At 40.1% G+C, this 27,394-nt stretch overlaps 1 protein-coding gene across 1 annotated transcript in view; it reads left to right on the top strand.

The window, feature by feature from the left end:
- The first annotated feature begins 157 nt into the window (after positions 1 to 157).
- Positions 158 to 27,394, top strand: part of CHSY3 (chondroitin sulfate synthase 3) — a 271,179-nt gene continuing 243,942 nt past the window's right edge. Inside the window, exons 1-2 of the mRNA XM_073222122.1 lie at positions 158 to 1,322; positions 3,754 to 4,037. Of these exons, the coding sequence (XP_073078223.1) occupies positions 515 to 1,322; positions 3,754 to 4,037 (1,092 nt within the window). The 5' untranslated portion in view covers positions 158 to 514. The remainder of the gene's footprint in view (positions 1,323 to 3,753; positions 4,038 to 27,394) is intronic.

The raw sequence follows: 27,394 nt of genomic DNA, 5'->3' as shown, positions 1-27,394 counted from the left end.
CAGGGCGGGTGTCCGGGAAATACCGCGGCCCGAGCCTTCCCCGGCCGGCGGCGCGATGCGGCCGCTCCTGCGCGGGGCCAGCGCCGAGCCCGGCGGCCGGTGGTGGGGGCGGGAGGCGGGGAGCGAGGGCGGGGCTCGGGGGGCGGGAGGAGGAGGGGCCAGGCGCGCCAGTGACAGGGTGGCAGCCCAGGAGCGGACGCGCTGCCGCCGCCGCGCTCCACCTCCTGCTCCTCCCGCAGCTCCGCTCGCAGCCGCCGCCGCCGCCGGGAGAAGTTTCACTCCCGTCCCTCGCTCGGAGCGCCGACCCCAAGAGGAGCGGGGAGCGCGGCCGGCAGCTGCTACCCGCCGCGGGCCGGGCGCCCGGGGCGCTCCGACCCCGAGCCGGCGTCGGCGCCTGGGCGGCGGGCAGCGGCCCCGGCTGGGGGCGCCGAGGCGGAGGAGGGGCGGGGGCAGCCGGGCGACCCGCGCGCGGCGCCGCGGCCGCTCAGTCAGCGTCCGCGCCGGGGCGGCCGCGATGGCCATGCGCTCCCGCCGCCCGTGGGTGAGCGTGGCGCTGGGGCTGGTGCTGGGCTTCACCGCCGCGTCCTGGCTCATCGCCCCCAGGGTGGCCGAGCTGAGCGAAAGGAAGAGACGCGGCTCCAGCCTCTGCTCCTACTACGGCCGCGCGGCCGCTGGCCCTGGCGCGCAGCAGCCGCTCCCCCAGCCTCAGCCCCGGCCGCGGCCCGGCCTGTCGCCGCCCCCTGCACGCCAGGAGCTCCAGGGGCCGCCGCCCCCCGAGGCAGCGCCCGGGGTCACCAGCTTTCGGGGCAGCCCCTGGCAGCAGCCACCTCCGCCGCAGCAGCAGCAGCGGCGGCGCGGACGCGAGCCCGAGGGCGCGACGGCGCTCCCCGGCGCCCCGGCGGCCGAGGGGGAACCCGAGGAGGAGGACGGGGGCGCGGCTGGGCAGCGGAGAGGCGGCCGGCCGGGGAGTAACCACAACGGCAGCGGGGACGGGGGCGCCGCCGCCCCGAGCTCCCTGCCCCGGGATTTCCTGTACGTGGGGGTGATGACCGCCCAGAAGTACCTGGGCAGCCGCGCGCTGGCGGCGCAGCGGACCTGGGCGCGCTTCATCCCCGGCCGCGTGGAGTTCTTTTCCAGCCAGCAGCCCCCCAACGCCGGACTCGGCCAGCCCCCGCCACCCCTGCCTGTCATCGCGCTACCGGGGGTGGACGACTCCTATCCTCCCCAGAAAAAGTCCTTCATGATGATCAAGTACATGCACGACCATTACCTGGACAAGTACGAGTGGTTCATGCGCGCCGACGACGACGTCTATATCAAAGGTGACCTCCCAGCGCCGCCGTCCCACCTGCCCGCCTCCCTGGCTCCTTCCTCTGGAACCAGCCCCAATCCGTACCCAGCCCCTCTCTGCTTCGCTGCCAGCACGTGCTCCGGGCCCCCGCAGCCCCCGGCCCGCGGTGCCCACCCCTCGCACCCGCCCACCATTCCTAGTCCGCTCCTCCTCCTCTCCGGCAGTCTGGACCCTCCTCACACCTGCCCGGCTTTATTCTCCCTCCTCATTTTTGCTGCTCTTGTTTTGCGCCCAGCGCTTGCCCCCTACTCTTTTCCAAGTAGGAGAGGTGAGGGAAGGGGCTTCCCGGTCAAACCGAAGGCCGTTTGCGCTCTGCCCTGATCTGAAAGCCCCCGGTGGTGGTAGTTGCCCAGAATGATTAAGAGGGGCGTGTCCTCGGTGAAGAAAGGGGAGCCCCGGGGCGCGGGTGAAAGCCAGGCTGGAGATCCGCGGTGGTGCCTTATTCTGCCCTTTTGTTTTAATGGCTGTAGCGCAGCTTCGGAGTAGTGAGATTAGGGAATCGTGTTCGCTGTCCTGGACCCTTCCCTGTGCGTTTCCGTCCCTTTCGGGGATCCGCCCCGCGCTGGGGGTCCAGCCCCCCCACCGCCCAACACGCAGCTCCTGCCGGCCGCCCCAGGCAGCACCGAGCTGTCTCCCTCCCCCCGCCCCACCTCAGTGAAATCCCGCGGGGGTGGCCGTGTTGTCAGGACTTGGGTGGTGGGGAAGAAGGGAACACGCCTGAAATTATCAGGTCCTAGGAGCTCCCAGCTATGCTAGGACACACCAGTGTGGATCCTTTCCAGTCCATTTTGGTGGCTGCGGCGATAAGCAGAGGCTGGAAGTCCTTCCCAAAGCCACGCGCAGCCACACAGCATGAGAAGAACTTTGTCAGTTTTTTAAAAAGGCGCGGTCCTTCACCCTGAGTGTGGGGCCTCTGGCCAGAAATTTCTAAATTCTGCGGGGTGAAGTGCCTTAGAACAGGAAAAATCTTTCCAGTCTAGCCGGTTGCGGAGACGGAAAGGGGCTCGAGGGAAGGAGCAGGGTTGTCTCAAACGAGGTGTCCCTGTGTTCCCACATTTCCTAGCTTGTCGGTCAAAGGGAGCAGCCCTTCCTTAGTTGATGGGTCTCTGCTTGCAGCCTCATTGCTTCCTCCTGACTCAAGTAGTATCTTTCACAGGACTCAGTAAAAACAAAAATCTATACCGTTTTGGCGCAAGGATTAAGGGCAGAGGTAATAGGAGATTTCTCTGGTTTGGAATGAGAGGAGTGAAATCACCCTATGGTATGTTGGCATAGGAAGGATTTACTGATAAGTTGATAAAAAATAGATAATTCCATACGAAAGTAAAGAACTAATTGCATTTCTGATGAACACACTGTCTCGTAGATAGAGATATCCCTGTAAGTGTGGTTGACCAACTATCTTAGAGTCCCCTTTTCTGTCTGATTAAATCACAAAGGTTTGCTGGCAAAAGTTTGCCACACTTAGAGAATTTCTAAAATGCATTAGCAGCATCTCCAACTGTCATTTCTCTTAATGCCTGGAAAGACTGTCCTTCAGAACACTGAAATGCCATATTCTTTCCATTTCTATTAAGAATGAAATGTGTTTTCTATTAAGAGCCTAGTAATAGTCAGCTGAAACTCACTGAGATCCAAGGGGCGTGGCATGGGAATCAAGATAAGTAGCTTGCAGATGCCTGTTCATCAAAAATGATAGTAAGGATGCTGATTAGGAACATAATGAAGGTGACTACTTATTGTAGCGCATCACTTTGTAGACTACTAAATGCTTTTGAACTGTGTTAGCTACAGAATTTTACTTAAAAAATTTTTTTCCCTGATGACTTTATAGACTGTAAGGAGACCAATTATATTATTTAATTTTTAACAAATGTTTGTTTTTTTTCCAAAAGGAGCTTTCCAAAGTTTCAAGGTTAAATATCAGACTACTTTGATACAGTCTCTCTTTGTGTGTGTAGGTATGTGTTTACATAACTTTTGGGTTGTATGTGAGTGAAGTTTAGGAAAGAACAAAACACTGAACTAAATTATCAGGAAAAAATAATTATTGGAAATCAACAATCTGCCAATCAATGCTATGTGTAAGCACTTAAGATTATGTTTTTGAGAATTTTACCATTACTGCAAACATGCTAAGAAATATGTTTTCATTCTCCTTGTGATTATCTCACCTTTTCCAAAAAGAGTCTGATGATTGTTAGATTTATTCAGGTTTTTCAGTGACCTTGACTGGAAAGTTGGTAACATTTTTCATGATTTCATTAAGAACGATCAATTCATATTTTTTACATAATAGACTTGTGGGAAGTTTACACACAATATTGGAAGTTCTGTCTCTTGCTTTGTATAAGTGATTTTGAAATTAGGAAAAGGAATGATTGTTGTTTTTTCCTTTGTAGGTGATAAGTTAGAAGAGTTTCTTAGATCACTGAATAGCAGCAAGCCCCTCTACCTGGGCCAGACTGGCCTGGGGAATATTGAAGAACTTGGAAAGCTGGGGCTGGAGCCTGGGGAGAATTTCTGCATGGGAGGACCTGGCATGATCTTCAGTAGAGAGGTTCTCAGGAGGATGGCGCCGCATATTGGTGAATGCCTCAGAGAAATGTACACAACTCATGAGGACGTGGAAGTAGGAAGATGTGTCCGACGTTTCGGTGGGACTCAGTGTGTCTGGTCTTATGAGGTAAGATGTGCTGTTATGAAGATAGTCACATATCACAGGTGCATGCCGATTTACAGACTGGGGCTGTGGTTCTATTATTCTCTCTGAATCTTTGTGTTTGTTTGCAAATGATAGCAGGGACCTGTTATGAACAGGAGGTTGATGGAGGAGATGCTGTTCTTATGAGAGCAAAGGCGTGTCTGAGGTTTTCTTCTTACTGTGACTCTCAACTTTGAACAATAGCCTGTATATACGGTCACATCTCTGGAAGATGCTTTTTCCCCTTTATTTGCTTTATTGGTGTTTATGTATTTCTCCATGGGGTTGTAGCTTTTAGCATTTGGTACTTCCTCGTTTGTTGCTATTGCTTTGGTTGGGCACGTACTTGCATCTCTTGGTTTTCTAATAGCTAAAATCTGAAATTTTCAAATAGTGAAAGTCAGAAATTTCATGGAAGATTTGCATGTGGAAATTCAACATATGTTTTTTTAGAGCATAGGAAAAATTAACCTATAACTTATCACTTAATGATAGATTTAGTCACTGAGTTTTAAAGGGTGAATTAGCTAGAAAAGCAGAAGCTCTGAGGATGCTTAATGTTATAACTGGTTCCCTAAAACTGGTTTTTGGCCGCCTTTATTCCATTTCCTGCACAACAACCATTCTTTCTACACAATTCTTTTCTGCATAACAGCCAATCTCTTCTTTTATTGCGGACTTAGTTTTATGAAATACCATGGGATTTTTTTGCCTTCAAAATTTTATTTTGAAATGAAATAAATTGTATCCACAATAGTTTTCCTAAAAGAAAATCTTAGTGAAAATTGACCTATTTAGTATATTGCAGTTTTCAGTACCTTTCGGTTTTCAAGCAATGGCAGCTTAATATATTTTAGTTACCCAGTCCCACATTTGTAAAGTGTAACTTAATTCATTTAACTTATTTTTTCAAATTTGCCATGTCTCTTGTATAGGAGAAACATTTTGTGAAAACATGTTTCCTGTGAGGTCATTATAGCTCAAGATTACACAGTTCATTCATTTTCTTTTAGAAGTGTAATCCCATGTTAGTTAATTTTGCCTTCTTCTTTATATTCCTTGGTATTTACACTTTGGGAGATATTTATTACAGAAATGTAATACTTTTGATAGTTATTTGGAATATGTATTATGCAATTAAAATTAGATGCCACATTCCCTTTGGTACTAAAATAGTGATTTTTCTTTTATAAAACTACCTTATGACTACCCTTTAGAATAAATTTATGCAAGAACATGATTTAAAAATAGATCCTTAGGAATCAGTTCAGTAGCAATGATTGGTCTTTCTTTCTCCATTTAATGGGAAACTGACAGGAAAGCCAAAAATAAGTGCTCAATATAGAAAACACAGTTAATTTTGTGTCTATGATGATGGCATTTTGGTGATATTTAATCTCTATGGATGAGTAAAAAAAAATTGTATTTTTTAAAAAAGATGGAATATAATTGTTTTATCTGATACCTTATTGCCTTTATATCACATACAAAGTTTTAACAAACCTTTTGTTCAAATGCCCCTCCTTTCAAGTTTCCATCGATTCTGCTATGAAATACAACCCTTGCCATCTACCCATTCATGTTCCAAGAGAATAAAATATACTCAGGTGATCTACCTACTCAAGAATTTCTTTAATATTTTATTTATAAGATAAGTATTTCTTCCAGTTGAAGTGAAATTATCATAGATGTGTACTCGGTTAGAATAAGTGGAATCTCAGGTCTCTAGCTGACGTCAAAGAAGAGACAAACCAAAAGGGGCTTCAAATCTTACAGGATGTCACTTCACGATCACAATGTAGTCATTAACTTCTCACAACACTTTCAAATTTAGACTGACGCACATCATTGACTTCAGAATCTGTAGGAAAAATCATTTCTATGTATCTTTTTCCTAGCAATAGAAAATACTGTTTTCTAAATGCATACTGTTTTAGAATGTTGACTTTATATTTGCCAAGCAATTATATGGAAATTGCTGTGTTATAGACTGTTAATCTTTAAAGGAGCTTTTTAGACAATATTATTTTAGAGAAGGCACTGATTTAATCATAATACAAAGTCTCAAGTCTTATTTAATGGAGTAGTGATGGGAAATTTCATTACCAAGGAATATACTGAGCAGCATCTATTCATAAATTTAGTAAGGATAAATATATAATTAAATTATGTCTAAGCATTTAGTATTAGGATATGTTCTGTGTTTCTTGAGACATCTGAATAGGTCACTTGGGTACAGCCAAACTAGGGCTTTCCCGTTTGAATTTTAGGTTTTTTTGAACTGATGTCCATTCTGTGCTACTGTTCATATTATATGGAAAAGTTAATCTATGCCACGCTAGGTTGGCATCTGCAATAAAGGTGAGATTTCACATCTGGTCATACAACAAGCTATGAAAATTGATCCTTAACTTTGTCTCCATATTTATTTTGAAAGAACCATCTGCAACAAAATTTCTTAAAACCTTGAAGTTGTTTTATCTGACTTTCATGGATTTCAGGATTTGGTTTGGCTTTTCCTCCTAATTAAACTTCTTGCAGAGTCAACAGCACAGTTCACAAACATGTTCACAATTTTTGAGTTTGCATAGGTGAAACATTCATGATAGAAGATTGCTTTTTAAAAATGATAAATAGGCTTGTAGATCTTGCAGGAAGAAAATTTGACAAATATATTAAAATATAAAGATTGTTTAGCTTTCCTTTATTATAAACTATATTTTTATAAAACCTTAGATCCATTAGTATCCTTCCTTACTGCTCAGCTGAAGTGTGCTTTCTCTGTTTTATATACAATTAGGCATAGCGTGATACAGAGAGATATACAGAGAGAATATAAATTTGAACTTGGGTTTAAGTCACCACTGTACCACTTAATAGTTTTAGTGCCTTTTGTAAGTTACTTCTCTGAGCCTTATTTAGTGCAACCGAAAGAGGATAATGGTGTCTACTTCATAGATTTTGGAGAATATTAAGTGAAATGGTGAAATGATCCATGGACAGCCCTTACTATAGTGTCTGCCACATAATAAATTGTCAGTAGATGTTAACTATTATTGTTATAATACTGACAGATTGTGTAGCATACTATATATATAATATGGATTCACTGGTTTTATTCATCTAGTTATTATTAATGAGTGATTCGTCTATATCAAAAGAGTCAAACTAAAAATAAATTAGGTTCTTTTCAGTTAAAGAATCTAAGTTTAGGCTTTTTTGGCAAAGCACAAGAAAAGAGTATGTTTCAGTATTTTAGAAGTATGAGGAATCCAGTATCAGAAAACATGGAAGTCTGCATGTTTAAAGATGCATCGCAAATATTTGGTTCAGATGGTGAACATTATATTCAACATCTGATCTTAAGGAGATAGCGTGGAAAATACTATTTAACAAATGATTATTTAAAAGGAATCCCAATCAGATCAGACTATACACACAGAAAGTTCAGTATGGATTTCTAGATTCGTTGTCAGAACAAAGCTCCTTTTTCTGAGTCTCTGTGGAACGGTCAGTTGGAAAGGAAGTCTGTAGTATCCATTCTACAGTCAGCTCACGTGAACACCCAGAGCTCGTCTCTCAAGCGCTTGGAACCGTCTCTTGCTGTTCCTCAGGTTTTTCAGGAACCTATGGATCGCTTCAGTTCTTCCTCAGGATGGATGGTCTCGGTGGTCTCGGGTAAGGTCTTGCCTGTTGCCTCTTGCTCTGTTTCTCTCTCTGTCATTTCCACATGCTTTGTCTTTTTTCCTTTCTGCATTTAATGATAAATAAGTTAAATTACCAATTCACTTTGCTGGGCATTGCTTCTCATCAGTTTCTCAGTAAATTCTCTCGCTCATGACAGTCCAACCCTGATATTCCAATGGGTCGCAGGGTGTGCACGCAGATCCCTTGTGGGGCCCGGAAACAGTTTACCTCCTCTGAGTGAAGAGGCCTTCGGTGGCTGGTGAGGCTTGGACAGACTGGTTCTCTGTGTACCTGAGGCCCCTTGGACAGTCAGAATTGAGATTCTGTCAGATTGAGATTCTCCCTTCCTAACCTAGAGGTAGAAATATCTCGTTTTGAAGGACATGTGGCCAGTGTTAATAATCAACAAGCTCCTCGCTTGCTGTTGCACTCATGTATACCTTACACTGCATAAATAAAAGTTATGAACTGAAGCTTGCTCATGGAAATTATTCTATTCACGCTGTGAGTGTTGGAATGTATTGGCATCTGCTGCTGCTAAGTTCACATTTTCGGTTGAGATCTGCCCTGGCTACTGTTTTTCTAAGCATCTGAGCTGCAATCTGGCAGCTTGGGAGGCTGCATATGGCTTTCAAACATTATTGGCCACATGGGTAGTTTTAAAGTTTCTGTTTTTGTTTTGTGATGGCTGTAGCAGAGGCAGACAGTCCTCAGTCCCCTTCACATCGCATTGTGTACACTAAACTCCCCATGCACGTTTTTTAACTGCCGTGCCCAGGTACACATAAGAGTCTTTTTGAACCAGATAATCCAAACGTTGCAAATTTCATCAAAATATTCTCTAAAAGATGAAGTAATTTTTCAGTGAGAATGAGGTGTGTATTTTAAATACTGTAATTTATGGAAGAATTGATTTTTTTTCAAACTTGGCTTTGAGAATTGTATATCATATAGTTATAGTTTCTTTGCTATAGGTATGTTTTTAGCAAACACCTAGAAAGTCCTCACGGTGTAAAAAGAATCATTTAAACAATTCATTTTCAGCCCGTGCCTGAGCAGAATTAGAAATTCTGGATGTTTTTGTGTTCTGTTTTAGTAAGGTTCCTAACATACAAGCATGAAATAATTTTAATTTCAGTGATTTTTCTGATCCCTTTGAGGGAGTTTTGCATTTTATCATCTAAGAGTAATTTTCAGAGTAGTTTGTATTTATCTTTTTAATGTTTACAGTTAAAGTCAATATATATTTTATTCAATGTAATGTTTCAAATAAGACATAGTTATGTTGATAAAAATATTTTTCTACATTTCATATGACTAAATAGATTTTTATTAGGTGCCATAGAGTTGGTTAATTTTATGCCAGGAAGTCTTATGTCTAATCTTGGCCCCCTAAAGGCTATACACCCCAGAAAATCCCATTATTTCACAAAAGGATATGTTCTGGAAGTGTTTCTCTGGGCTTGTAATACCAGAGAGCTACACATAAAAAAAAATGTATCTGCATATCAGTTCTTCCTAACACATCCATTAAGGATAAAATATCTGTGCCATTCTTTTTTTTAAAGGTATTATTGATATACACTCTTATGAAGGTTTCACATGAAAAAACAATGTGGTTACCACATTCATGCATATTATCAAGTCCCCACCCATACCCCAATGCAGTCACTGTCCATCAGTGTAGTAAGATGCCACAGATCCACTGTTTGCCTTCTCTGTGCTACACTGTTTTCCCCATGACCCCCCACACCATGTGTACTAAACATAATACCCCTCAATCCCCTTCTCCCTCCCCCCCTCACCCTCCCACACCCCTCCCCTTTGGTAACCACTAGTCCCTTCTTGGAGTCTGTGAGTCTGCTGCTATTTTGATCCTTCAATTTTGCTTTGTTGTTATACTCCACAAATGAGGGAAATCATTTGGCACTTGTCTTTCTTCACCTGGCTTATTTCAGTGAGCATAGTATCTTCCAGCTCCATCCATGTTGTTGCAAATGGTAGGATTTGTTTTCTTCTTATGACTGAATAATATTCCATTGTGTATATGTACCACCTCTTCTTTATCCATTCATCTACTGATGGACACTTAGGTTCCTTCCATATCTTGGCTATTGTAAATAGTGCTGCAGTAAACATAGGAGTGCATATGTCTTTTTGAATCTGAGAAGTTGTATTCTTTGGGTAAATTCCAAGGAGTGGGATTTGTGGATCGAATGGTATTTCTATTCTTAGTTTTTGAGAAACCTCCATATTGCTTTCCACAATGGTTGAACTAGCTTACATTCCCATCAGCAGTGTAGAAGGGTTCCCCTTTCTCCGCATCGTTGCCAGCATTTGCTGTTCTTACTCTTTTTGATGCTGGCCATCCTTACTGATGTGAGGTGATATCTCATTGTGTTTTAATTGTATTTCCCTGATTACTAGTGATGTGGAGTGTCTTTTCATGTGTCTGTTGGCCATCTGAACTTCTTCTTTGGAGAATTGTCTCCTCATATCTTCTGCCCATTTTTCAATCAGGTTATTTGCTTTTTGGGTGTTGAGGCATGTGAGTTCTTTATATATTTTGGATGTTAACCCCCTGTCAGATATATCACTTACAAATATATTCTTCCATACTATAGGATGTCTTTTTGTTCTGCTGATGGTGTCCTTTGCTGTACAGAAACTTTTTAGTTTGATGTAGTCCCATGTGTTCAATTTTGCTTTTGTTTCCCTTGCTCAAGGAGATGCATTCAGAAAGAAGTTGCTCATGCTTATATTTAGGAGATTTTTGCCTATGTTGTCTTCTAAGAGTTTTATGGTTTCATGACTTACATTACGGTCTTTGATCCATTTTGAGTTTACTTTTGTGTATGGGGTTAAACAATAATCCAGTTTCATTCTCTTGCATGTAGCTGTCCAGTTTTGCCAACACCAGCTGTTGAAGAAGCTGTCATTTCCCCATTGTATGTTGATGGCTTCTTTATCATATATTAATTTACCATGTATGGTTGGGTTTATATCAGGGCTCTCTAGTCCATTCCACTGGTCTATGGTTCTATTCTTGTGCCTACCAAATTGTCTTGATTACTGTGGCTTGGTAGTAGAACTTGAAGTTGGGGAGCATAATCCCCTCAGCTTTATTCTTCCTTCTCAGGATTGCTTGCACTATTTGGGGTCTTTTGTGGTTCCATATAAATTTTAGAATGATTTTTCTCTTGTTTATTGAAGAATGCTCTTGGTATTTTGATAGGAATTGCATGGAATCTGTAGATTGCTTTAGGCAGGATGGCCATTTTGACAATATTAATTCTTCCTATCCATGAGCACAGGATGTGTTACTAATTATAGAAGATAAGTATCTTCTATAATTTCTCTCATGAGTGTCTTGTAGTTTTCAGAGTACAGGTCTTTCACTTCCTTGGTTAGGTTTATTGCTAGGTATTTTATTCTTTTTGATGCAACTGTGAAGGGAATTGTTTTACTGTTTTCTCTTTCTGCTAGTTCATTGTTAGTGTATAGGAAAGCAAGAGATTTCTATGTATTAATTTTGCATCCCGCAACTTTGCTGAATTCAGATATTAGATGTACTAGTTTTGGAGTGGATTCTTTAGGGATTTTTATGTACAATATCATGTCATCTGCAAACAGGGACAGTTTAACTTCTTCCTTGCCAATCTGGATGCCTTTTATTTCTTTGTGCTGTCTGATTGCTGTGGCTAGGACCTCCAGAACTATGTTGAATAGAAGTGGAAGAGTGGGCATCCTTGTCTTGTTCCTGATCTTAAATAAAAAGCTTTCAGCTTCTCTCTCTGAAATATAATGTTGGCTGTGGGTTTATCATATATGGCCTTTAGTATGTTGAAGTACTTGCCCTTTAGACCCATTTTGTTGAGAGTTTTTATCATGAATGGATGTTGAATTTGTAAAATGCTTTTCCAGCATCTATGGAGATGATCATGTGATTTTTGTCCTTCTTTTTGTTGATGTGGTGGATAATGTTGATGGATTTTTGATGTTGTACCATCCTTGCATCCCTGGAACAAATCCTACTTGATCATAATGGATGATCTTTTTGATGTATTTTTGAATTCAGTTTGCTAATACTTTGTTGAGTATTTTTGCACTATGTTCATCAGGGATATTGGTCTGTAATTTTCTTTTTTTGTGATGTCTTCGCCTGGTTTTGGTATTAGAGTGATCTTGCCTCATAGAATGAGTTTGGAAGTATTCCCTCTTCTTCTACTCTTTAGAAAACTTTAAGGAGGATGGGTATTAAGTCTTCACTAAATGTTTGATAAAATTCAGCAGTGAAGTCATCTGGTCCAGGAGTTTGTTCTTAGGTAGTTTTTTTTATTACCAATTCAATTTCGTTGCTGGTAATTGGTCCATTCAGATTTTCTGTTTATTTCTGGGTCAGCCTTGAAAGGTTGTATTTTTCTAGAAAGTTGTCCATTTCTTCTATGTTATCCAGTTTGTTGACATATAATTTTTCATAGTATTCTCTAATAATTCTTTGTGTTTCTGTTGTGTCCATAGTGATTTTTCCTTTCTCATTTCTGATTCTGTTTATGTGTGTAGACTCTCTTTTTTTCGTGATAAGTCTTGCTGGGTGTTTACGTATTTTGTTTGTTTTTTCAAAGAATCAGCTCTTGCTTTCATTGATTCCATTGTTTTATTCTTCATGATTTTATTTATTTCTGCTCTACTCTTTATTATGTCCCTCCTTTTACTGACCTTTGGCCTCATTTATTCATCTTTTTCTAGTTTCATTAATTGTGAGTTTAGAATGTTCATATGGGATTGTTCTTTCCTGAGGTAGGCTTGTATTGCAATATACTTTCATCTTATCATGGCTGTTGACATGTCCCACATATTTTGCGGTGTTGAGTAATTGTTGTCATTTGTCTCCATATATTGCTTCATCTCTGTTTTTATTTAGTCATTGATCCATTGGTTATTTAGGAACATGTTGTGAAGCCTCCATGTGTTTGTGGGTTTTTAATTTTCTTTGTGTAATTTATTTCCAGTTTCATACCTTTGTGGTTTGAGAAACTGGTTGGTGCAATTTCAGTCTTTTTGAATTTTCTGAGGCTCTTTTTGTGGCCTAGTATATGATCTATTCTTAAAAATGTTTCATGTGCACTCAAGAAGAATGTGAATCCTGCTGCTTTTGGGTGTAGAGTTCTGTAGACGTCTGTTAGGTCCATCTGTTCTAATGTGTTGTTCAGTGCCTCTGTGTCCTTACTTATTTTCTTTCTGGTGATCTGTTCTTCAGAGTGAGTGGAGTATTGAAGTCTCCTAGAATGAATACATTGCATTCTATTTCCCCTTTTAATTCAGTTAGTATTTGTTTCACATATGTATGTGCTCCTGTGTTGGGCTCACAGATATTTATAATGGTTATATTTTCTTGTTGGATTGACCCCTTAATCATTATGTAATGTCCTTTCTTTGTCTCTTGTGACTTACTTTGTTTTGAAGTCTATTTTGTCTGATACAAGTACTGCAACTCCTGCTTTTTTCTCCCTGTTAGTTGCATGAAATATCTTTTTCTATCCGTTTACTTTCAGTCTGTATATGTCTTTGGATTTGAAGTGAGTCTCTTGTAGGCAGCATATAGATGGGTCTTGTTTTTCTATCCATTCAGTGACTCTATTTCTTTTGATTGGTGCATTCAGTCCATTTACATTTAGAGTGATTATTGATAGGTATGTACTTATTGCGATTGCATGCTTTAGCTTTGTGGTTACCAAGGGTTCAATGTTAACTTCCTTACTATCTAAGAGTCTAACTTAACTCACTTAATATGCTGTTACAAATACTATCTAAAGGTTCTTTTTTTCTCATCCTTTTTCTTCTCCATTCTTTACATATTAGGTGTCATATTCTGTACTGTTTGTCTATCCCTTGATTGACTTTGGGGATAGTTGATTTAATTTCATGTTTGTTTAGTAATTAACTATTCTACTTTCTTTGCTGTGTTTTTATTACCTCTGGTTACAGCTATTAAACCTTAGGAACACTTCCATCTATAGCAGTCCCTCCAAAATACACTGTAGAGATGGTTTGTGGGAGGTAAATTCTCTCAGCTTTTGCTTATCTGGAAATTGTTTAATCTCTCCTTCAAATTTAAATGATAATCTTGCTGGATAAAGTAATCTTGGTTTGAGGCCCTTCTGCTTCATTGCATTAATTACATCATGTTACTCCCTTCTGGCCTGTAAGGTTTCTGCTGAGAAGTCTGATGTTAGCCTGATGGGCTTTCATTTGTATGTGATCTTATTTTTTCTCTAGCTGCTTTTAATAATCTGTCCTTATCCTTGATCTTTGCCATTTTAATTACTTTATGTCTTGGTGTTGTCTTCCTTGGGTCCCTTGTGTTGGGAGATTTATGCACCTCAATGGCCTGAGAGACTATCTCCTTCCCCACGCTGGTCAAGTTTTCAGCAATTAACTCCTCAAAGAACTTCGTATCCCTTTTTCTCTCTCTCCTTCTTCTGGTACCCCTATAATGCAAATATTGTTCTGTTTGGATTGGTCACACAGTTCTCTCAATATTCTTTCATTCTTAGAGATTCTTTTTTCTCTCTGTGCCTCAGCTTCTTTGTATTCCTCTTCTCTAGTTCCTATTTCATTTATCATCTTCTCCACTGTATCTAATCTGCTTTTAATACCCTCCATTGTGCTCTTCAACAATTGGATCTCTGACCAGAATTCATTCCTGAGTTCTTGTATATTTTTCTGTACCTCTGTGATTTTTATTTTGTAATCCCTTTCAGGAAGATTCATGAGGTCGATTTCATTTGAATCTTTCTTAGGTGTTGTCTTTATAATTTTACTTTGAACCAGGTTTCTTTGGCATTTCATATTTGTATATGGTGCAGTAGAGAAGCTCTACTGTCTGGATCTGCTCAGTCCCTGAAGCAATTTCTGGGGTTGCAGGGGAGCAGTATTGGTGCCTGGTGGGGAGGAAAGAGCTGTTTCGTGCTTCCCAGCTGCTATGCCTGCCTCCACTGCCAGAACCAGTGGGCTGAGCACACAGGTATAAGCCTCCATGCTTTGCATTTGTAGTTGCTGTAAATGGGGCTTCCCTCTGGCTGGCCTAATGCCAGGGTAGGGTTTGCCGGTTTGGGAGCCAGGTGGGGCTGGCTGGGAGAAAGGCACAGTAGGCTGTGTATCATGGAGGGAGGGGGTCCTTGGAGCTGTGTAGGCAGCTAGGGAGCTGGAGGACCTGAAGATCATGAAAGCTCCTAACCTGCTGAGCAGAGTGTATCTGGAAAATTTTTTCTATGTGTTCTTTCTCCTGAGCAGTAAGCTCTTTGCAGTCCTTGCCCCTTGAGCAGCCCTCTTGCTGTTAGGAAGTCTCCCAGACTCCCCACCTTTCTTTTGTCCTAGAGCAGCTGGATATGGATCCTTCCTTTCAACAGTGGCTGGAATCTCAGTCTCTCCAGGAATTCTGCCTGTCTTGGCTTTCCAACCCCCTAATCATGGGAGTACCATGAAAGCACCATGAAATGTAGGTTTGTACTCCCAGAGCAGATCTCCAGAGTTAGGTATTCAGCAGTCCCGGGCCTCCATTCTCTCCATGCTCCATTTCTCTTCCTCCTATTGGTGAGCTGGGGTGGGGGCAGGGCTTCAGTCCAGCTGGGCCATGGCTTTGGTACATTACTCTGTTCCGTGAGGTTTATTCTCTTCTCCAGGTGTAAGAAGTTTGTCACAGCCCTCTTTCCTGTTGCTCTTTCAGGATTAGTCATATTAATTATATTTTCATAATTAATTATATTAATTAGGAGGAAGCCTCTCTCTCACCTCTCACGCTGCCATCTTTAATCCTCTCTCTCTTGCTTTGTTCTTCATCTGTGCCATTCTTTAAGGGCTCCTGCTCATCTTCCTTAGTGTCTTCCTGTTACTTAGGGGCTTTCCCCTTCTGCAATGCTGATTTTGCTATATCAAGAACATGGTCTATACTCCCACAAACCATCTCTACAGTGTATTTTGGAGGGACTGCTATAGATGGAAGTGTTCCTAAGGTTTAATAGCTGTAACCAGGGGTAATAAAAACACAGCAAAGAAAGTAGAATAGTTAATTACTAAACAAACATGAAATTAAATCAACTATCCCTAAAGTCAATCAAGGGACAGACAAACAGTACAGAATATGACACCTAATACGTAAAGAATGGAGAAGAAAAAGGATGAGAAAAAAAGAACCTTTAGATAGTATATTATATATGGGAAAGTGTAAGTGGGGACTTTGATCAAAAATTCAGTCTTTCAAAAATATTTGCTTGCTTCTGCTTCAGTCACAATGTAGTTTCTAATTAAAAGCAATAAGCTTCTCATAACTGCCCTTCCCACCCCTATTCTTCTTGTCAGGTGCAATCATCACACATTGATTTTTTAAAAAGTTGAAGCAGAGTTGCTATACAATCTTATATTTGTTTCAAGTATACAACACAGTGATTCAACAGTTACCCACATTATGAAATCCTTGCCCCAACTAGTGTGGTTACTATCTGCCAACATAGGAAGGTGTTCCAGAACCATTGACTGTATACTACATGCTGTACTTCCATCCCCATAACTAATTTGTATCATGATTGAGATTTTGTGCTTCTTTTTCACCTTCATCTATTTCACCCCCCAACCCCAACCCCTCCTCTTTGGTAACCACCAGTCACTTCTCAGTGTCTATGAGTCTACTGCTGTTTTCTTCATTTTGTTTGTTTTGTTTTTAGATTCCACAAATAAGTGAGATCATATGGTATTTGTCTTTCCTCACCTGGCTTATTTCATCTAGCATAATACCCTCTGAGTCCATCCATGTTCTCAAAAATGGCAGGATTTCTTTCTTTTTTATGGCTGAATAGTATTTTATTGTATATGTACCACATTGTCTTTATCCATTCATCTATTGATGGACATTTTGGCTGTTTACATGTCTTGGCTATTGCAAATAATGCAGTGATAAACATAGGGGTCCATATATCTTTTTGAATCAGGGATTTTGTTTTCTTTGGGTAGATTCCTAGAAGTGGAATTACTGGGTCATATGGTATTTCTATTTTTCATTTTTTGTGGAACTTCCATACTGCTTTCTACAGTGGCTCCACCAATTTCCATTCCCACTAACAGTATAGGAGGGGTCTCTTTTCTCCACATCTTCACCAATACTTGTTATATCTTGTCTTTTAGATAATGGCCATTCTGACTCATGGGAGGTGATATCATCTCCTTGTGATTTTTATTTGCATTTCTCTGATGATTAGTGTTACAGAACATCTTTTCCTGTGCCTGTTGGCCTTCTATATGTCCTCTTTGGAAAAATGTTCAGGTCCTCTACCCATTCTTTAATTGGGTTATTTGTTTTTTTGGGTGTTGAATCATATGAGTTCTTTATATATTTTGGATGTTAATCCCTTGTCAGATAAATTGGTTATGAATATATTCTCCCATACTGTAAGATGCTTTTTGTCCTGCTGATGGTGTCCTTTGCTGTACAGATTGTTTTTAGTTTGATATAGTTCCACTTGTTCATTTTTATTTTGTTTCCCTTGCTCGAGGAGATATGTCCAAGAAAATATTGCTCATGGTTATGTTCAAGAGATTTTTGCCTATGTTTTCTTCTAAGAGTTTTATGGTTTCATGTCTTATATTCAGGTCTTTAATCCATTTTGAGTTTACTTTTATATGTGGAGTTAGTAATCCAGTTTCATTCTCTTACATGTAGCTGTCCAGTTTTCCCAACACCAGTTGTTGAATAGGTGGTCTTTTCCCATTTTATATCCATGGCTCCTTTAATGTATATTAATTGACCATATACACATGCATTTATTTCTGGGCTCTCTATTCTGTTCCATTGATTTATGGAACTGTTGTTGCGCTAGTACCAAATTGTCTTGATTACTGTGGCTTTGTAGTTGAGCTTAAAGTTAGGGAGTGTAATCTCCCAGCTTTGTTCTTCTTTCTCAGGATTGCTTTAGCTATTCGGGGTCTTTTGTGTTTCCATATGAATTTTAGGATCATTTGCTCTAGTCCATTGAAAAATGCTATTGGGATTTTGGTAGAGATTGTAGTGAATCTATAAATTGCTTTTGGAAGGATGGCCATTTTAAAAATACTAATTCTTCTTATCCATGAGCATGGGGTAGATTTCCATATCTTTGTGTTTTGTTTCATATCTCTCATCATTGTCTTATAGTTTTCAGAGTACAGGTCCTTCACTTCCTTGGTTAGGTTTATTCCTAGGTATTGTATTCTTTCTGATGCAGCTGTAAGTGGAATTGTTTTCCTGATCTCTCTTTCTGCTAGTTTGTTGTTAGTATACAGGAATGCAACAGATTTTTGTGTATTAATTTTGTATCCTGCAACATTGCTGAAGCCAGTTATTAGTTCTAATAGTTTTTTGATGGAGTCTTTAGGGTTTTCTATGTATAATGTCATGTCATCTGCAAATGGTAACAGCTTAATTTCTTCATTACCAGTCTGGGTGCTTTTATCTCTTTGTGTTGTCTGATTGCTGTGGCTAAAACCTCCAGTACTATGTTGAATAAAAGTGGTGAGAGTGGGCATCTTTGTCCTGTTCCTGATCTTAGAGGAAAAGCTTTCAGCTTTTCACCATTGAGTATTATGTTTTTGCACATTGATTTTATGAAAATTGTTTCTGCCATTCCTCATTGTATTAAATAAAACTGCTTTCAAAGTTGAAGGAGAAACATAGTATGGGTTTTTCAACATTTTTGAATCTTGACTGGTTCATTTTCATTGTTGACTAATGCCTTATCATCTGAGTTATGACATGTATACTTTCCAAGAAGATGATTTCCCACAGTTTTGAAAATGCTAAGTTTGGAAGGTGCCTCTACACAATTTGAAATAAGCTCCATAATAATATAAATACTCAAGTTAGTTGAAAAACTTTGAATACTCTTCTTCTTTAGTTGATCCACAAGTATTCTGATTTCCTGAAAAACTTACAAGTCTGTTTTCTGCTTCCATTTTCTTTGCTTGATCTCCTAAAAGCTATGTTTTCAGAAACATTTATGTAAACCTCTTTTCTGGCTAGTGAATTAGTATTCAACTTACAAAGAAAGGTATTCCATCTTCTAGCTATAGTATATTGCATTTTACTTTGAGTAAAGCATGTTACTTCTTTTGAACAAAGATACCTTTTAATAAGGTATTTGAGTAGGTGTAAATTTCATTAAATTAAAATACTCAGTACCACTTTCATAAATAGAATAGCATGATTTGCTCTGATGTGTGCTATAAATCCCCTCATCATAAATGTGGGGTGCAGCACAAAAAGGACAGTTCTGCTTGGAGGTAATGTGGTTCTGGTCAAGTACACCACTTGCTGGCTTGATTTTATTTTTGAAATTAGGTTACTCTTCAGAGAGCCCTCCATGGGTATTACTTCTCACCGAAATGTTCTTATCTTAGGTTGGCCAACAGTCTGTCTGAGTTATGCCTGTTCTCAGGTGAGAACCCAGAGAGTAACCATTGTGTCATTGCTTCAGGATAGATAGTGCTTGTGCTTTACTAATCAAGAGGAGGGTAGCGATGCCAACTATAAAGGGAGGATTCAATCCAGATAAATGATCAAATGGCTACACTATCTGAGGAGCACAGAGTCAGGCCCAGGAGGATTTCTAACAACTTGACTGAGAACTAGCAATGTGGTTACCTAGCTGTTGAGCTGATTAGTAGAAATGTCACCTCTCATACATTTAACAATTATGTATGTTATATTATAATTATATATTTCTTAAATTAATTGTATAACTTAATTTTAAGGTAAAATTTGCATGCACAAATTATAATGTTGAAAGAACATCAGCTTCATGAAAAAATATTCTCTCATAATCTACTGTTCTTTTATGCAGAAATAAATTTATATAAAATGAGAATGTTAACAAATGATGAGTTTATTTAAAATATGAAAAAAATATTGTGTTAAGTAAGTTGTAAATGGTCTGCCTTCAAATTCAGTCTTCTCACATTGCCAGCTGCTTTCATTTGCTCAATTGTACTTACTGAGCACTTTCAGCAGTGCACACACGTGGGCCATCCTTGTCTGCATGGAGTTCGCAGCGAGGAGTCCAGTTTCTAACCAATTCTTGCTTTCCCAGTGGATTCAGAGTTGAGTTTCCTGTCTTCTAAATTCATTCTTCTAAATTCTCCTTTTTCATTCTAAACCACGTAAGCTCCAGTTGAGTCCAGCAATGGTACCAGTCTGGGAACTAAGATCAAGTAATCCGTATTTTTCTCTTCTTAAGGTGGGGAGAGTGAGCATCCTTCTCTCTTGTTTGCCTTACCTCCTGAAGAGGAGAAGAATACAGACACGTTTACTGATTTCATTGCATATTAATATATTTCTGTGCCTGCTGTGTAGAGCATAGATCATTGTTTTCTAATTAGCTTTGGAGCTAGACTACCTGGCTTCAGATCCCGGCTCTGCCGTTTACTAGCTACATGGCCTTGGACAGTTACAGAAACTCTGTGCTTTTGTTACCTCATCTGTCAAGTGGATATAATAATAATTCTTAACCTCGTAGAGCTCCAGTGAAGCAGCACTCCAGTATGTATAGCAGCAGTCAGGATAATGCCTGGCAGAGTTAAATATTCTGCAACAGTTAGCTGTTCTGCAGAAGCAAGATGGTATAAAATAGTGCCAACTTCACAGAGCCTTTGTGAGGAACAAGAAGGTCACTGTACTAGATAGAAGCCCTTAGAATAATGCTCGACACAGAATAAGTTCTGTATAACTCTCAACTACTGTTAGTGTTTTCTAGTTTACAGTGTTCATATTCCTTTTTTTCCCCTCATGGGAAAGAGATAACATTGCTTGTAAAGGTTTACTGCAATTACTTTTTGAAAGGTGGACTTTGCTGTAAGCAAGAGAGAGGTGCTGATTCAGTGGTTCTCCACCCTGACTGCACAAAGCAATCTCCTGGGAGAATCTGAGAAAATTCCGATGCTGGAGCCCATCCCTGACCCATTATGTCAAAATACGTTGCAGGGGAGACCTACGGCCTGGGTAAGGCTTAACACTTCCTGTGTGATTCTAATGTGGCTCCAGGGTTTAGACCACTGTACAACTTCTTTTATGAATTTTCTGTATTCAAATATCCAGTCGATTTTTTAACTACCCCTTAAAACTTTTTGTTTTGTTTTATTTTGAGGGACATTTCAGGAGAATGATCATCACCCTACATTTCTGTCTGTGTCTGCTACTCATCTGTTCCAAAGAGTTGGTCCCTAGATTTTAAGAGAATGAATGTAAAGCCATCGCTCACAACTGTTTTCTCATGTTCTGATTTCCATGGTTCATACATTATGCTTTTTTAAAAAATAATTTATTTATTTATTTATATTTTTTTGAAGAACATTGTTTACTAGGCTCTCCCCTACCCCAAGTCCCCCCCACAAACCCCATTACAGTCACTGTCCATCAGCAGAGTAAGATGTTGTAGAATCACTACTTGTCTTCTCTGTGTTGCAAAGCCTTCCCCTTTCCCTCAGCCCCCACATTATACATGCTAATCATAATACCCCTTTTTCTTCTTCCCCACCCTTATCCCTCCATACCCTCCCATTCTCCCCAGTCTCTTCCCCTTTGGTAACTGTTAATCCATTCCTGGGTTCTCTGATTCTGCTGCTGTTTTGTTCCTTCAGTTTTTCTTTTGTTTTTATACTCCACAGATGAGTGAAATCATTTGGTATTTCTCTTTCTCCGCTTGGCTTATTTCACTGAGCATAATACCCTCTAGCTCCATCCATGTTGCTGCAAATGGTAGGATTTGTTTTCTTCTTATGGCTGAATAATATTCCATTGTGTATATGTACCACATCTTCTTTATCCATTCATCTACTGATGGACACTTAGGTTGCTTCCATTTCTTGGCTATTGTAAGTAGTACTGCGATAAGCATAGGGGTGCATCTGTCTTTTTCAAACTGGAGTGCTGCATCCTTAGGGTAAATTCCTAGGAGTGGAATTCCTGGGTCAAATGGTAAGTCTATTTTGAGCATTTTGAGGAACCTCCATACTGCTTTCCACAATGGTTGAACTAATTTACATTCCCACCAGCAGCATAGGAGGGTTCCCCTTTCTCCACATCCTCGCCAACATTTGTTGTTGTTTGTCTTTTGGATGTTGGCCATACTAACTGGTGTGAGGTGATATCTCATTGTGGTTTTAATTTGTATTTCTCTGATAATTAGCGATGTGGAGCATCTTTTCAAGTGTCTGTTGGCCATCTGAATTTATTCTTTGGAGAACTGTCTGTTCAGCTCTTCTGCCCATTTTTTAATTGGATTATTTGCTTTTTGTTTGTTGAGGAGCATGAGCTCTTTATATATTTTGGATGTCAAGCCTTTATCAGATCTGTCAATTAGAAAAATATTCTCCCATACTGTAGGGTACCTTTTTGTTCTATTGATGGTGTCCTTTGCTGTACAGAAGCTTTTCAGCTTGATATAGTCCCACTTGTTCATTTTTGCTTTTGTTTTCCTTGCCTGGGGAGATATATTCATGAAGAAGTCGCTAATGTTCACATCCAAGAGATTTTTGCCTATGTTTTTTTCTAAGAGTTTTATGGTTTCATGACTTACATTCAGGTCTTTGATCCATTTTGAATTTACTTTTGTGTATAGGGTTAGACAGTGATCCAGTTTCATTCTCTTACATGTAGCTGTCCAGTTCTGCCAGCACCATCTGTTGAAGAGACTGTCATTTTCCCATTGTATGTCCATGGCTCCTTTATCGAATATTAATTGACCATATATGTTTGGGTTAATGTCTGGAGTCTCTAATATGTTCCACTGGTCTGTGGCTCTGTTCTTGTGCCAGTACCAAATTGTCTTGAAGTTGGGGAGTGAGATCCCCACCACTTTATTCTTCTTTCTCAGGATTGCTTTGGCTATTCGGGATATTTGGTGTTTCCATATGAATTTTTGAACTATTTGTTCCAGTTCGTTGAAGAACGTTGATGGTAATTTGATAGGGATTGCATCAAATCTGTATATTGCTTTGGGCAGGATGGCCACTTTGACGATATTAATTCTTCCTAGCCAAGAGCATGGGATGAGTTTCCATTTGTTAGTGTCCTCTTCAATTTCTCTTAAGAGTGTCTTGTAGTTTTCAGGGTATAGGTCTTTCACTTCTTTGGTTAGGTTTATTCCTAGGTATTTTATTCTTTTTGATGCAATTGTGAATGGAGTTGCTTTCCTGATTTCTCTTTTTATTGGTTCATTCTTAGTGTATAGGAAAGCCACAGATTTCTGTGTGTTAATTTGGTATCCTGCAACTTTGCTGTATTCCGATATCAGTTCTAGTAGTTTTGGAGTGGAGTCTTTAGGGTTTTTTATGTACAATATCATGTCATCTGCAAATAGTGACAGTTTAACTTCTTCTTTACCAATCTGGATTCCTTGTATTTCTTTGTTTTGTCTGATTGCCATGGCTAGGACCTCCAGTACTATGTTGAATAACAGTGGGGAGAGTGGGCATCCCTATCTTGTTCCCGATCTCAGAGGAAAAGCTTTCAGCTTCTTGCTGTTAAGTATGATGTTGGCTGTGGGTTTATCATATATGGCCTTTATTATGTTGAGATACTTGCCCTCTATACCCATTTTGCTGAGATTTTTTATCATAAATGGATGTTGAATTTTGTCGAATGCTTTTTCAGCATCTATGGAGATGATCATGTGGTTTTTGTCTTTCTTTTTGTTGACGTGATGGATGATGTTGATGAATTTTCTAATGTTGTACCATCCTTGCATACCTGGGATGAATCCCACTTGGTCATGGTGTACAATCCTTTTGATGTATTTTTGAATTTGGTTTGCTAATATTTTGTTGAGTATTTTTGCATCTACGTTCATCCAGGATATTGGTCTGTAATTTTCTTTTTTGGTGGGGTCTTTGCCTGGTTTTGGTATTAGGGTGATTTTGGCTTCATAGAATGAGTTTGGGAATATTCCCTCCTCTTCTATTTTTTGGAAAACTTTAAGGAGAATGGGTATTATGTCTTCTTTGTATGTCTGATAAATTTCCGAGGTAAATCCATCTGGCCCGGGGGTTTTGTTCTTTGGTAGTTTTTTGATTACCACTTCAATTTCATTGCTGGTAATTGGTCTGTTTAGATATTCTGTTTCTTTCTGGGTCAGTCTTGGAAGGTTGTATTTTTCTAGGAAGTTGTCCATTTCTTCTAGGTTTTCCAGCTTGTTAGCAGATAGGTTTTCATAGTAGTCTCTAATAATTCTTTGTATTTCTGTTGGGTCTATCGTGATGTTTCCTTTCTCATTTCTGATTCTGTTGATGTGTGTTGATTCTCTTTTTCTCTTAGTAAGTCTGGCTAGAGGCTTATCTATTTTATTTGTTTTCTCAAAGAACCCGGTCTTGTTTTCCTTGATTTTTTTCTATTGTTTTATTCTTCTCAATTTTGTTTATTTCTTCTCTGATCTTTATTATGTCCCTCCTTCTGCTGACTTGAGGCCTCATTTGTTCTTCTTTTCCAATTTTATTAGACTATTCTGTGATGTTAGACTATTCATTTGTGTTTGTTCTTCTTTCTTTAAATATGCCTGGATGGCTATATACTTTACTCTTAAGACTGCTTTCGCTGCGTCCCACAGAACTTGGGGCTTTGTGTTGTTGTTGTCATTTATTTCCATATATTGCTGGATCTCCATTTTAATTGGGTCGTTGATCCATTGACTATTTAGAAGTGTGCTGTTAAGCCTCCATATGTTTGTGAGCATTTTTGCTTTCTTGGTACAATTTATTTCTAGTTTTATGCCTTTGTGGTCTGAAAAGTTGGTTGGTAGGATTTCAATCTTTTTGAATTTACTGAGGCTCTTTTTGTGGCCTAGTATGTGGTCTATTCTGGAGAATGTTCCATGTGCACTTGAGAAGAATGTGTATCCTGTTGCTTTTGGGTGTAGAGTTCTATAGATGTCTATTAGGTCCATCTGTTCTAGTGTGTTGTTCTGTGCCTCTGTGTCCTTACTTATTTTCTCTCTGGTGGATCTGTCCTTTGGAGTTAATGGTGTGTTGAAGTCTCCTAAAATGAATACATTGCATTCTATTTCCTCCTTTAGTTCTGTTAGCATTTGTTTCACATATGCTGGTGCTCCTGTGTTGGGTGCATATATATTTAGAATGGTTATATCCTCTTGTTGGATTGAGCCCTTTATCATTTTGTAATGTCCTTCTTTATCTCTTGTTACTTTCTTTGTTTTAAAGTCTATTTTGTCTGTTACTAGTACAGCAACATCTGCTTTTTTCTCCCTATTGTTTGCATGAAATATCTTTTTCCATCCCTTGACTTTTAGTCTGTGCATGTCTTTGGATTTGAGGCGAGTCTCTTGTAAGCAGCATATAGATGGGTCTTGTTTTTTTATCCATTCTATTACTCTTTGTCTTTTGATCATTGCATTCAGTCCATTTACATTTAGGGTGATTATCGGTGGGTATGTACTTATTGCCATTTCAGGCTTTAGATTCGTGGTTACCAAAGGTTCCAGGTTACTTTCCTTACTATCTAAGAGTCTAACTTAACTCAGTATGCTGTTATAAACACAATCTAAAGGTTCTTTTCTATTTCTTCTCCTTCATTTTTTATATATTAGGTATCAGATTCTATACTTTTTCTCTATCCCTTGATTGACTTTGGGGATAGTCAATTTAATTTTGCATTTGCCTCACAGTAAGCTGCTCCACCCTCCTTACCCTGATTTTACTACCTCTGGTGACAGCTATCCAACCCTAGGAACACTTCCATCTATAGCAGTCCCTCCAAGATAGACTGCAGAGATGGTTTGTGTGAGGTAAACTCTCTCAGCTTTTGCTTATCTGGAAATTGTGTAATCGCCCCTTCAAATATAAATGATAATCTTGCCGGATAACATAATCTTGGTTCCAGGCCCTTCTGCTTCATGGCATTAAATACATCATGCCACTCCCTTCTGGCCTGTAAGGTTTCTGCTGAGAAGTCTGTTGTTAGTCTGATGGGCTTTCCTTTGTATGTTATCTTATTTCTGCCTCTGGCTGCTTTTAACAGTCTGTCCTTATCCTTGAGCTTTCCCATTTTAATTATTATGTGTCTTGGTGTTGTCCTCCTTGGGTTCCTTGTGTAGGGGTTCTGTGGATCTCCATGGCCTGAGAGACTATTTCCTTCCCCAGATTGGGGAAGTTTTCAGGAACTACCTCCTCAAAGACACTTTCTATCTCTTTTTCTCTCTCTTCTTCTTCTGGTATCCCTATAATGTGAATATTGTTTCGCTTGGATTGGTCACACAGTTCTCTCTATATTCTTTCATTTTTAGAGATCTTTTTTCTCTCTGTGCCTCAGCTTCTTTGTATTCCTCTTCTCTAGTTTCTATTTCGTTTATTGTCTCCTCCACCATATCCAACCAGCTTTTAATACCCTCCATCATGTTCTTTAATGATTGGATCTCTGACCTGAATTCATTCCTGAGTTCTTGGATGTCTTTCTGTACCTCCATTAGAATGTTGATTATTTTTATTTTGAACTCCCTTTCAGGAAGAGTCACGAGGTCCATATCATTTAAATCTTTCTTGGGAGTTGTATTAACAATTTTACTCTGGACAAGTTCCTTTGGCATTTCATGTTTGTATATGGTGCCCTCTAGTGTCCAGAAACTCTATTATGGAGCTGCTGAGCCCCTGAAGCAATGTCAGGGGTCGCAGGGGAGTGGTACTGGTGCCTGGGGATAGGAAAGAGCTGTTCCCCACCTCCTGGCTGCTGTGCCTGTCTCCACTGCCTGAGCCAGTGGACCGGTCACACAGGTATAAGTTTTTGTCCCAGAGCAGCCAGATATGGATCCCTGCTTTCCACAAGCAGCCGGAATCCCAGTCTCCCTAGGAACTCTGCCTGTGTTAACTTTCCAACCTGGTAGTCATGCGAGTCTCATGAAAGCACCTTGAAATGTAGGTTTGTGCTCCCAGAGCAGATCTCCAGAGCAAGGTACTCAGCAGTCCCAGGCCTTCCACTCCCTCCCTGCTCCATTTGTCTTCCTCCTGCCGGTGAGCTGGGGTGGGGGAGGGGCTTGGGTCCCGCGGAGCCACAGCTCTGGTACGTTACCCCGTTCGCTGAGGTCTGCTCTTTTCTCCCGGTGTGTGCAGTCTGACGTCATCCTCTTTCTTGTAGCTCTCTCAGGATTAGTTGCGCCAATTAAATTTTCTAATTGTATCCAGTTTTAGGAGGAAGCCTCTGTCTCTCCTCTCACGCCGCCATCTTTAATCCTCTCTGTACATTATGCTTTTTTTTAAAAGAAAAATTCAAGATGACTTTAAAACATTCTTAGAAAAAAAATTTTTTTTAACCCATACACAGCTGGAGATTTTTTAGCTGTTTTTATTTATTATGTTTCAGTTATAATATATAGTAATAGAGTTCCCAAAATATAGGTGGAATGTTTTCATTGATTTGGTTTCTTTAACATTGACTGTTGAGTTCAAATGAAAAAAATGTATCTTAGTGGTCTGACTGACTGACCGCAGAAACAGTAGCTTATTTAAAAACTAAAATGGGTAAGTCTGATTTCACCTAGTCATTTTTGATGAATATTTCCAGGCCCACTGCTACAGCTGACCACTGTATTGGAGGAGAGTATAGTATACACAGGAGTGTAGGGAAT

The sequence above is a fragment of the Manis javanica genome, chromosome 14 (assembly GCF_040802235.1).
Source record: "Manis javanica isolate MJ-LG chromosome 14, MJ_LKY, whole genome shotgun sequence".
Classification (NCBI taxonomy): domain Eukaryota; kingdom Metazoa; phylum Chordata; class Mammalia; order Pholidota; family Manidae; genus Manis; species Manis javanica.
Note: the sequence above shows the minus strand (reverse complement) of the source record. Positions and strands in the feature narration are given on the sequence as shown.